The sequence below is a fragment of the Microcaecilia unicolor genome, chromosome 4 (genome assembly GCF_901765095.1).
Source record: "Microcaecilia unicolor chromosome 4, aMicUni1.1, whole genome shotgun sequence".
NCBI lineage: Eukaryota > Metazoa > Chordata > Amphibia > Gymnophiona > Siphonopidae > Microcaecilia > Microcaecilia unicolor.
Window position 1 is genome coordinate 226,271,380 of NC_044034.1, and position 13,144 is coordinate 226,284,523.

The 13,144-nt window shown below is 41.4% G+C and overlaps 1 protein-coding gene across 2 annotated transcripts in view; it reads left to right on the top strand.

Moving 5' to 3' along the window:
* EPS8L2 (EPS8 like 2) overlaps positions 1-13,144 on the top strand; it is a 278,628-nt gene that overhangs the window by 157,397 nt on the left and 108,087 nt on the right. For both annotated transcript variants that reach the window (XM_030201298.1, XM_030201299.1), the window contains 3 exons: positions 5,152-5,313; positions 10,293-10,439; positions 11,244-11,323. In XM_030201298.1, coding sequence (XP_030057158.1) covers positions 5,152-5,313; positions 10,293-10,439; positions 11,244-11,323 — 389 coding nt within the window. The remainder of the gene's footprint in view (positions 1-5,151; positions 5,314-10,292; positions 10,440-11,243; positions 11,324-13,144) is intronic.

Sequence of the window (13,144 nt, forward strand, 5' to 3'; positions counted from 1 at the left end):
CAGAGAAAATGGGCTGCTGTGTTCTGAAGAGATTGAAGTCACTTTATTACTGATTAAGCAAGGCCAGCAAAGATCACAGCATAGGTGCCAACTTTTCAAAATTATTGGGGGGTGCTAAGCTTAATGGAAATAACCCCTCCCTGGACACATACAAGGAATTTTCTCAATATTGGGGGTGCTCAAGCACCCACAGCACCCACAGAGTCGGCTCCTATGGATCACAGTACGGTAATTGAGTGTTGAACCAACAAAGGCATGATAAGAGTGTGACGTGCATTGGAATTCAGGACACATCTGATAGACCTAAGGTTATAGAGATTTTAAAAAAACCTAATTCAGGATCAAAGAGATGTGTTATGAGAACGTAAACCTTTAGCATAAAATGACACTAAGGAAATGGAGTGACTCAACTATGGGTGTGGGAGAATTTTTAAAAAATGGGAACTACAGAGGGAGATGGCCATCGGGCAAAGACACTAATAACTGTGCTCCATTGCCCTTAGAGGTAGCTTACCTGCCCCTTTATGCCTAAATGAAAAGGGAAGTCGCAGGCTCCCTTCAGCTTGCTTTCTGTTCCCCTTCTGTGACAAACGGAGATTTAGCAGTTTGTGCACCAGAGTGCCGCTTCGGGCATTCCTTCTGCACAGGGCAAGAGGATGAACCCTCATTTGGGGAGTGATGCTTCGCTCAGCCTGGCTGGTTCATTTATTCCTCCAGCACTCTCTGATATAGCAATGCTTGAGATACTGTCAGTGGCTGGAACTACACCGCTGGTTGCAGTTTCTGTTGGGGGTGCTGGCTCTGCCTTCCACCTCTGGAGTTCTTATATGTGGAACCAGAGGTTCTATCCCATTCTCTCCTGGACAAGCTTTAGATGATCTAGGGAGGAGATTAGTTATTCCTCCTTTGGTGAGACCGATAGAGGTGACTCTTGACTCCATCTGGAATGCTTTAGATTCACTATATAAGGTATGTGCCTTATGCTTGCCAACTACTGGTGAAAATGCTGTCAGGATCCAGAAATTGGAGGAAACCGTGACTTCTAATGGAGGGAAAATTGAAGAACTTTCAGGTCAAGTGCAACAGTTTTGCAAGAGTGAATGTTATTTCAGAGAAAGTTGGTGAATTTTGAGAACTATACAAAATGGAACTTGTTTGTTAAACTTTCCTCAATTAATGCCATTATCACCTAAAGAGTTGCTCTATAAATATTTGAAAGAGGTTTCTAAATATACAGCTGAAGGCTTTCCTCCATTACATAGGATTTACGATCTTCCTACTTCAAGGAAACAGTCTACTCCTGAAAGAGACCTGTCTGCAGTAGATGTTTTTCTTCAGATAGTTTGGACCTGGTGGGCATTCTAAAGAAGTCCCACGAAAAAGTTATTACAAGGTCTATTTTATTAGTGACTTTCTGTTTTCCAACCAGATAAGGATGTTTTAATACTACTTTAAAACTAAAGACTTAAATTTTGTTGGAGGGCAAGTATTGATTTTTCCTGATGTGGCTAGGTCTACTTAATCCAGATTAAAGCAACTCCTAAACCTTTGTCAGCGAGTTATTGAGTTAGGGGCTAAGTTTCAATTTAAATATCCCTGCAAATATGTTGTTCTGTTTGGTCATTTATTATTTTTTTATGATTCTTCTCAATTGCATTTTTTCTTAGAAGGCAAAGGTTCTGTTGTTAATGGAGAAAGAGCTGCCTCTTTAATGCTGAGCAACTGTAGTAATTGACATTCAACTTGCTAGTTTTCTTTGTTTTCTGTATTAAGCCCTTCTTCCTCAGGGGTAATGGGATTCTTGCCTCACCCATTAGTGGACTATATAGTCAAATGTTTGTCTCAAATTTCAGTTTTTGTTTGTTGAATTTCTTTTTATGGCTCTTTATTCAAAGTATTCTTTGATGTATTTATTGTATGCGAGTTCAAATAAAAAAAAAGTGCACATCAAGTGAAAGAAAGCTTGCTTGTCTTACAGTGCCCCGCTTTCACACAGTGTGCACTCTTTAAAAAGAGTGCAGATGACAGCCCATCCCTACTGTATACACAAGCACTGATGGAATGAGGTAGACACACACATTCATAGAGATGGAGAAGCAGAGAGAGTCACAGAAGGAAAGAGGCAGGCTGCCACAGATACAGATAGAAATGAAGAGGGAGAGCCATTGAATCACAGAAAAACATGAAGGAGGAGACACACAAAGTGGGGGAGACACAGGGCTCTATTTTTTTTTTTTTTTTTTTTTTGCTCAACTCTCCCTCCTGAACTTTAGAAAGTGATTCTCAAAAGAGCTACATAAGACCTACTCCTCAGAGCTGATTGGTTTTCAGGAGCTAACTGAGCCAGTCAACCACTGAAGGCAGCAAGTTGTGCTCTGACTGCTTCCTACTGCTTGGGCCACTTTTCTTCTCTTAGGCCGCCTGTCATGAATGCAGTGATCAGGATCAGTTCACTGGCACTGAGGCTGTGATGAGTGAAGGGACTCAGAGTGTGAGAACCTTCAAATTAGTGTGACACACTCATAATGAGGGAGGGAAGAGGCTTAGAGTGTGCAAGTGAGAGAGTCTTCAATGAGTATGACAGATTTCTAATGAGTGAGGAAAGGGGCTCAGAGTGAGAGTGCCTTAAGGTAAGTGCAGAGGTGGACTGACAGTGATTTGGGTCCCTGGGCACTAAGGGTCATGGGCTCCTAATCCCCTATCAAAAATTATTAAAATAGATGGCAGCTAGGGGAGAATAGGCCCCTTGGGCATTGCCTTTCTGTCTCAATGGTCAGTCCTCCCCTGGGTGAATATAACACATTCCTAATGAGTTGGAGAAGGAGCTCACAGATAGAGAACAAGAGTGCCTTCATTTCAGTGTGACACACTCCTAATGAGTGAGAGGCTCAGAGTATGCGAGTGAGAGAGCCTTCAATGAGTATGACAGACTCTTAATGAGTGAGAGAGTCTTGAGCTAAGTGCATGGGTGGGCTGACAGAGATCTGGTCATTAAGGATCATGGGCCCCTAACCACTTATCAAAAACGGTGATGGAAGCTATGGAAAAAAGGTCCCCTACTGTTGTGGGCCCTTGGGCATTGCCCTATTGTCTTAATGGTCAGTCCACCCCCTGGGTGAGTGTAACACATTCCTAGTGAGTTGGAGAAGGGGCTGACAGATTGAGAACGAGAGCGCCTTCAGCTGAGTGTAACACACTCCTAATGAATGAGAGAAGAAGCTGTGCGAATGAGAGAGCTTTCAAATGAGTGTGGCACACACAATGAGTGAGAGAAGGGGCCCACAATGAGAGAGTGACAGAGCCTAAAAATGAATGGGCTGTGTCGGCATTACCACGTGGCTTAGTAAATGGGGGGTTTGTTGAGTGAAACTTGACATTTTTGCAGTAGTCCTGCCAAAATAGATAAGGCAGCTGAGTATTTATTAGGCATACAATAATGATGTAGGGAATCTGCTGGTCTTTATGCAGTAAGCTTACTTCCGAATAATGTTCTGCAGTGTTTCTGATCTCATCCAGAAAAGGATCCAGAGCACTCTGTCAGGTTTTTATTATTCATGTAGAATGGCATTGCTGTGTGTAGTAATATTTCTTTAACTGCTAATTTTAACTTCCATGAGCACCCTCTTACAGTCTGTTACTGGCTCGGTGGATTAGAGAAGCATTCTGTCTCCCTATCAGGTATTTATGACAGCTTCTTGGTGTAATCACATAAGATGTTTAATTTTATTTTATTTTCTGTTTCCCATTGATATACATTCATTTGGCAAATATACAAAATAATGTAAAACACCTTCCTTCCTTCCTTCCTTCCTTCCTTCCTTCCTTTTGGAAGTCTCTCTGTATCCTCATTAATATGAACTTGTGTTAAATTTCTTTCTTGATACATTGTTTGCATGTAAGATATTAATCAGAAAATAAGAATAAATCTCTCTTACATGCCCTTACTAAAACACTCTGCCCAGTTTATCCTTGAATTTGACTTTTTCAAAATGTAATATTTTCATGTTACTTTTTGCCCTTTCTTCATTTGGTCTGATTTCAGAAGATCTCATATTGTGGTCAATTTTTTCTTCAATATTCAATGATATGTAGATCATCCACTGCCCTTCCTTGGTTACTAAAATCTAGACCCAAACTGGATGGGACTTCTACATAATGGAGATGAGTTAGAGAGGACAAAGGAGGTAGAGCAAGAGACTGCGGGGATTTTCAATTTGATCAGATTTTTCCAATTTGCAGCAAATGATTTCAGCTCACATCAAGACCATCCCATATCCATTTGCCGAGGTTCAGACTGTTCTGAATCCTGACCGATTTTCCCGCTTCTTATGGGCGTCATCTGTCAGTAGTTTGGATTCATCTTAAGCTGGATGCTGAGTAAAGCTGAGGTGGGAAAGCCCGGTGAAGTTATCAGCAGTCCTCAGACTGCTATCCTTGCTCTCATAATTCACCATCATTTATTTAATAATCGGATTATTTTCTCCCTATATCGTAGTGTCTAATTTCATTATGTAATCCACATTCAATATGTGATACCAATTGTATGTAATCCATGTTAAATATGTGTTACCTGACTGTTCATTATATCATCCATGTTCTATATGTATTACCAATTGTATCTGTATTCTGAAATGGCATAAGTCATGACGGAAAAATTGTAAGCCACATTGAGCCTGCAAATAGGTGGGAAAATGTGGGATACAAATGCAACAAATAAATAAATATCTGACATTAGCAGGGTCGGTGCAAGATGATATTAGCATACTGGGTAACATACTTGCCTTACGTTTAGGCATGAGCACTTAATGCCAGCCATAGAGCTGGTGTAAATTGCTGAAACTTGCATGTAAATTGTAATAATCTATCATTTATGTCCAGACCTGAGGAACAAATTTCTGGCCTTCAAAATCTGCTCGAAAATATATTAAATTGGTGAAATAAAAAAGGTTTCATCTTATTTTCTTTTTTTGTTTTCTTTTATTTGTGTTTATTAACCTGCAGAAGTTGCAATTCCAGCTAAATTTACAACATTCACATTTAGTACAGTGTCTGAAGAGTCAGAGAAGTCATTACAGAAGGGAAATGGACCACACTGAGAATATGGTCCTCTGTTTTATCCAAGTTCATACATTTTCTGTGTTTTATTTCCAGCATCTGGCTACATTTGTGATGGATAAGAGTGAAGCTATTATAACAGTTGATGATGCCATCAAAAAACTTGTCCAGCTAGAGGCCAAGGAGAAGATTTGGACCCAGGAGATGCTGTTAGAAGTGAACGATAAATCCATTCGACTACTGGACTCTACAACAAAGGTATGAGATACGGAGAGGGGCAGGATGAGCATCTGAGAAAGGGGGAGAAAATATAGAATCATTCAAAACTTTTGATAGTTGGTCTATCCAGTCTGCGCAGCTGCGCTAGCTACTAAGCTCTACAGTTCCGTCTTCTCCCTCTGAGATCCTCAATGCTTTTGTTCCATGCCTTCTTGAATTTATATACAGTCCTAACCACCACCCTTTCTATAATGAAATATTTACATAAGTACATAAGTGTTGCCATACTGGGACCATGGGCGTAGTTTGACTGTTTCATTTGGGGGGGCATAGTAGCATATTCATTTATATATATATATATATATATATATATATATATATATATATATATATATATATATATATATATATATATATATATATATAAATATATAAATATGCTAATATGGAGGAAGGAAGGGAGAAAGAGCTGGCTTTTTTATGAATAACCATAATGAATATGTACAGTGGGGGAAATAAGTATTTGATCCCTTGCTGATTTTGTAAGTTTGCCCACTGACAAAGACATGAGCAGCCCATAATTGAAGGGTAGGTTATTGGTAACAGTGAGAGATAGCACATCACAAATTAAATCCGGAAAATCACATTGTGGAAAGTATATGAATTTATTTGCATTCTGCAGAGGGAAATAAGTATTTGATCCCCCACCAACCAGTAAGAGATCTGGCCCCTACAGACCAGGTAGATGCTCCAAATCAACTCGTTACCTGCATGACAGACAGCTGTCGGCAATGGTCACCTGTATGAAAGACACCTGTCCACAGACTCAGTGAATCAGTCAGACTCTAACCTCTACAAAATGGCCAAGAGCAAGGAGCTGTCTAAGGATGTCAGGGACAAGATCATACACCTGCACAAGGCTGGAATGGGCTACAAAACCATCAGTAAGACGCTGGGCGAGAAGGAGACAACTGTTGGTGCCATAGTAAGAAAATGGAAGAAGTACAAAATGACTGTCAATCGACAAAGATCTGGGGCTCCACGCAAAATCTCACCTCGTGGGGTATCCTTGATCATGAGGAAGGTTAGAAATCAGCCTACAACTACAAGGGGGGAACTTGTCAATGATCTCAAGGCAGCTGGGACCACTGTCACCACGAAAACCATTGGTAACACATTACGACATAACGGATTGCAATCCTGCAGTGCCCGCAAGGTCCCCCTGCTCCGGAAGGCACATGTGACGGCCCGTCTGAAGTTTGCCAGTGAACACCTGGATGATGCCGAGAGTGATTGGGAGAAGGTGCTGTGGTCAGATGAGACAAAAATTGAGCTCTTTGGCATGAACTCAACTCGCCGTGTTTGGAGGAAGAGAAATGCTGCCTATGACCCAAAGAACACCGTCCCCACTGTCAAGCATGGAGGTGGAAATGTTATGTTTTGGGGGTGTTTCTCTGCTAAGGGCACAGGACTACTTCACCGCATCAATGGGAGAATGGATGGGGCCATGTACCGTACAATTCTGAGTGACAACCTCCTTCCCTCCGCCAGGGCCTTAAAAATGGGTCGTGGCTGGGTCTTCCAGCACGACAATGACCCAAAACATACAGCCAAGGCAACAAAGGAGTGGCTCAGGAAGAAGCACATTAGGGTCATGGAGTGGCCTAGCCAGTCACCAGACCTTAATCCCATTGAAAACTTATGGAGGGAGCTGAAGCTGCGAGTTGCCAAGCGACAGCCCAGAACTCTTAATGATTTAGAGATGATCTGCAAAGAGGAGTGGACCAAAATTCCTCCTGACATGTGTGCAAACCTCATCATCAACTACAGAAGACGTCTGACCGCTGTGCTTGCCAACAAGGGTTTTGCCACCAAGTATTAGGTCTTGTTTGCCAGAGGGATTAAATACTTATTTCCCTCTGCAGAATGCAAATAAATTCATATACTTTCCACAATGTGATTTTCCGGATTTAATTTGTGATGTGCTATCTCTCACTGTTACCAATAACCTACCCTTCAATTATGGGCTGCTCATGTCTTTGTCAGTGGGCAAACTTACAAAATCAGCAAGGGATCAAATACTTATTTCCCCCACTGTATGAGATATCTCATATATATTCATTATGGTTATTCTCAAAAAAGCCAGCTCTTTCTCCCTTCCTTCCTTTCTTCCTTCCTTCTTTCCTCCTTATTCAGAACTCCCTCTTCCTCTCCAGTAGTATTTCCCCACTCCCTTTCCCATACCATGCCAGTGTAGACCTTAGAAATGCATAAGCTCTATATGTAGATCCTTCAAGAGGTAGTGTGTCATGATTTAGGCTCTACAACCCTTTCTGATGTTTTGGTGCCACCTCAGTAACACACAATCTCTCCACTGCAAAACACTATACACAAACTTGTGCAAAAACCCACTCATACTCAAACCATAACAGCACTAATTCCAAGGACAGGACAAGCTACAACCTTATGCGTGGAAAGGCAGCACTGTAGTTACACCGGGCTCCAAAACACCAGTACACTACCTAGTGACAAAAAAAACAAAAGAAAAAGGGCTGCAGATACTACACACTAGCAGAATACTGCACCTTGATCACACATGACACAACAGATATGACACAAGGAACTAGAAATAAAAAAAAATATGAAGGCAAAATACTGAACTGGAAAGTTACCTCAAGAAGTCAGACTCAGCATGCAGCAATACTAGAAATATTGAAACTTACATGCAAAATATCACAGATGCACATTTCCAAAAGCTGACATATTCCAATTAATAAATTCTGAATAAAATATTCATTTGTTTATGTGTGTGTGTGTGTGTATATATATATATATATATATATATATATATATATATATACACACACACACACATAAACAAATGAATATGTTAATATGCCTCTCCCTATCCTTTGCCCCCCGATATGAGACAGTCAAACTACGCCCATGTATCTAGATTTGGACACATTCCTGGAGGAAAATTCCATAGTTTGCTATTGAGCCAGACATTAGTAGCTTGCCCCAGGATTAGTAGCATGGAATGTTGCTACTAATTGGGTTTCTGCCAAGTACTTGTGACCTGGCTTAGCCACTGTTTGGAAACGGGATACTAGGCTAGATGGACCGTTGGGGTGAGCCAGTATTGCTACTCTTATGGTCTTAAGTGTTTGACTATCAAGCGAGAGGGGATGGTTTTGTGGAAACAGCTTGCAGAGGAAACTCAGTGTGCCTGCATTATCCTAAAATGCATAAGTATTGCCATACTGGGACAGACCGAAGGTCCATCAAATCCACAGTGGCCAATACACAGAAAACATACAGTTAAGCAACTACGCTTTCTTTGTGTCCACAGACTTGCAGTTTTCACTGGAAATATCCCTATAGTGACTTTGAAAATTGGTGGCCAGAGGACTTGTATATTCACTGGCAGCTAGTAAACATAACAGTCCTTTTGAACGTCAGCCTACCAGTTTTCAGGGCAATGATAATTTTCATAGCTTGGTTCTGAAATCCATTCCACTTATGGCTCTCTGTGACTGGTTTTGTAGGCCCTACTGTAATCTAGTGTAGTCCAATCCTTGTTCTGCTTTACAGGAATCTCAAAATATAGTTATATCTCCTCCATATTTTGGGATCCTTTTGGCCTTATGACTAACATCCAGGTATTGAATCTGAATCACTACTTCCATTACATGTAAGTTTCTTGAGTATATTAATTCCTCAGTCTTAGCAGAATGGAACAGGTTTTTTTTCCAAGGTCTGCTTATATTTTATACCATCCATAATCTCTCTTGAACTTCACAACCTCGCTGTCCCTGTTAGCAGAACAGTGATTGTAAACACAAGGCAAAGGCAAAAGCAACAATGGAGTAAATGAATGCCCTCAAGTGGCCCAACCAAAGCTTAGATCCGAGTCCAATACAAATTCTGTGGTAAGACTGCTGTCCACAGATGCTCCCCAATCAAACCAAAAGAGCTGGAGATATTCTGCCCAAAAAGAATGGGCATAAACTGCTCCATCCTTATCTGCAAAATTTGGTAGATACTTATCCTATGCAACTCATGGTTGTTAATGGTTGTTTTTACTACAAAAGGGGCTTTTGCCATGTATTAACTTAAGGAGGTGTGAAAGCTTATGCCAGTGGTCTTCACTCCCAGTCCTCAAGGGCCACCAAAAGGTCAAATTTTCAGAATATCCCTAATGAATATGCATGGAAGAGATTTACATATAGTGGAGGTAGAAGGTATACAGAAATCTCTCGTGCATATTCATTAGGGGTATCCTGAAAACCTGAATTGTTGGCAGACTTTGAGGACTGGGAGAGAATATCTAGGGCTTATAAAATCAATACTTTAGGGTTTCATATTCTTAATTACATTCTGAATATTTCCATCGCTATTGTTTTCTGTTGAAAGTGCACAGTAAGTTGTACAGACCAGTGAAACAAACTTCTACTTTAATGTGTTTTAAATTGTATTAATATAGGCCTCAGAATATGAAAAATGTACAAAGGCTTGTGCAAGGCAAAATGGAGGAGTAACATAATGGTTAGTGCAGGGGCCGAGACCTGGGGAACTGGGTTAGATTCCCACTGTGGCTCCTTGTGATCCTGGTTTTTGCTGCAGGTGCAAAAACTTAGATTGTGAGCCCAATAGGAGCAGAAAAAACACCTGTATATAATATGTAAACCGCTTTGGTTCTACCACAGAAAGGCAGTATATAAATAATCTAATAAAACAAAGTACCTTTTATTGGACCTGCATTATCATTATCCAAAGAAGGATGACATCTGAAACTAAGGTTTTTGTGGTCTAGAAAGCTCATGTATTTTATCTTCTTTAAATAATTCATGTATGGAGTAGAAGCAACAGATGATGGGCCAGAGTCTTAAGTTGTCTGCCTTCTGTTACTCTGTGATTACATGTAGAGAACTGCAATCATTTGTCTTCTCTGAATATGAACATTTATGTCTATCCTGTGATGCACCATAGAATCTGATTGTTCTCTGATTTAACAGGAAGAGCTGGAAGACTTCCCACTGTCCATCATCCATCACTGCCAAACAGTGGCAACAGCTATGCGGTACTCCTCTGTGCTACTTCTGGTGTGCCAGGACTCGGAGCAAAGCAAACCAGACATTCACTTCTTCAACTGTGATGTGGAGGTCAGAAGCAGTGGGAAGGGCATTCACAAACAGCAAGGCCCTGCATCACAAAGATGCTAACACTCTAATAATAGAACTAATAAAAATGCATGATTTGTTTTAAATTTAGTTTATACCTTTTCATCAGTAGCTCAAGTTGAATTGCATTGAAATACACTAGATATATCTTTTGTAAGAACTTTTCACTAGCTTTATAATAACAAAGTAATATTTATTTGATTTTTACTACCCCCCCCCCCCCCTTCTTACTTCTGTCCATCTAGGTTGCCTCAGGGAGACATCATGCATGGTGTCTGTCCTTACTCATTCCCCTATAGTTTTCTTCAGGCAGCTGTCACACACAGCCTCTCACCTCATTCCCTTCTGTTTCTCTGTCCTCAGGGACTCACACACCATTTCTTTACTCTTCCTGCCTGGCTCTTATTATTTCCACCTCTCTAGAATAGGAGAAATTGGGGTGCAGTTGTGCTCATCTTTTCCAGAAACCTGAGGAAGGAGAACCCTGATGAATTTAAGCCATCAATATGGCCTATGCTTCAGTATCTTTTGCTAAGAGGAAAAGATTTCAGGAAGTGGGACATGTCCATAGCCAAACATGCACACTATTTACTGTAAAAAAATAAGAAATGGAAAATCTGTAAAGAAAGGAGATGGAGAAAGTAAGCCTAATACCATGGTAAAGAAGGAGCAAGCAGGGTCCATGACACTGAGGGATGCTAGCAGCTCAGCGACTTTCATACAGCTGGAGTTGCTTCCTGGTCTCTGCTGTGTCGAAATGAGGCTCATGTTTTTTTTCTCTTGCAGGCAGAAATGATCCATGCTGATATCGAGAGTGCTCTTGCAGACAAAAAACAGGGAAAGAAACTGCGACCACAGACACTCAAGTAAGTGCAGCCACCACAGGGATGGAATGCCATTGTAGCTTCAGAAATAAAGTGCAATGATTAGAATCTAAAAGGCAGACATATTAAATATGTCATTTTCTAAAGGGAAGGCACTTTGATCCTCAGGACTTTATCACCACATCTCGTCCATCGAGATGGATAAAAGGCTGATTTTTAAATCTCAAAAATTCACTGGGCACAGGGATCCCTTACGTTGTATAGGTATTTTGTTACCATGTCACCCTGCTCAACTATATATAGGACCCAAGGGGCAGACAGAGCTCTGAAGTCTCAATGAGTGGTTGAGACGATGTTGCAGGAATGAGGGATTTAGATTTGTTAGGAACTGGGCAACATTCTGGGAAGGGGAGGTAATTCTGAAAGGATAGATGCCACCTTAACTGGGATGGAACCAGGCTGCAGGCACTAATGTTTAAAAAGGAGAGAGAGCAACTTTTAAACTAGAATTGGGGGGTGGAGGAGAAGCCAACAGTCACTCAGGAGCATATGGTTCAGAGTGGAATATCCTTAAAGGATACTATTAAAACAGGATATTGAAGGAATCCCAGTAGGAGGTTTCAACAATGGTGAAACAAAACCAGGAGTGTTTAAGGGGAGAGCAGAGTAAAGGAAGCAAATTATCCCCATCAACTTCTGAGCAGCTTGTAGATGCAGGGAAAATACACAATTTGAAGTGTGTGTATACAAATACTAAGGGCCAGATGCACTAAACTTAACAAGCCTTTAACGAGCAAGTAGATTACCCTGGCATGCACTAAACGCCCTTTTCCGATGACGATAGCAGCTAACGAAAACAGAATGCAGATGAGCAAATCATGTAGAAACCCTATTGTAATGAGATGCACTAACATTTTCTGATTGCCTTAACGGTGGAAAATGTAGCGAGAGGTCTGTACCTCTCGTTGGGGCTGCGCGGGATTGAAAACTTCATGAAATGTGGCGGAAAAAATGGCCAAGTGCTCATCATGGACGTCCATTATGGGCGTTCTTCACCCCAAAAAACCGCCCAAGTGTGTCCTTTATGGACGTTCTTCACTATTTAAAAAAACCCCACCCTTAAGCTTTATTAAGCTCCGTGAGTTCTCCACCAGTGATGAGAGAGGCAGGCGGCAGCGCTCAGTTACAGCAAGGTGTAAATTATACTTGTACTTGTTCTGCAGTCCGGTGCGTTCAGACAGAAGACAGCAGGGAAAAAAAAGAAACACCTCTACACCGGTAACACAGGAAAGGATATGAGAAGCCGGGACTGCGACATGCTAAATGCTGGAGACTTTCTTTCACCCACTGCAGCTGACTTCCACCCACGCCGAAAAGCGCGCGCCGGGCACCGCACCGTCATTCACCTATCCAGCATTGACTTTCCGGCCTGCTCGAGAGGTTGCTATGTCTGGCCTGCATACTAGCTAGCTCGTGTGTGAGCATGCGCTGAAGGGAAGACTTGTGGGATAAATGGTGTACGTAGGTTTTAACTTTTCTGCAAAGAAAAGAATGCAAGCAGTTTGATGAGCTTGTCTCGGTGCAAGGAGGTTGGCACCCTAGGCGAACCTTCAAGAATTTACCCCCCTTCCCCCACCCTACACACACAATTAATTTTCAGGCCACTTGCCTGCAGCCCCTCACCTTCAAGATTTTGTCAATTAAACAAAAATTGTGGAAAAAGGTAAAAGTCGGATCCTCTTCTCGGAGTAGCCGAGTAGAGTTCTTTTTTTTTAACTCCCACTTCCGTGTGCAGCGAGCTCCCTTGCTGATGTGCTCTATTCTGTGGCAGGTGACCCGTGTCCCGCTCTCACAATAAGAACT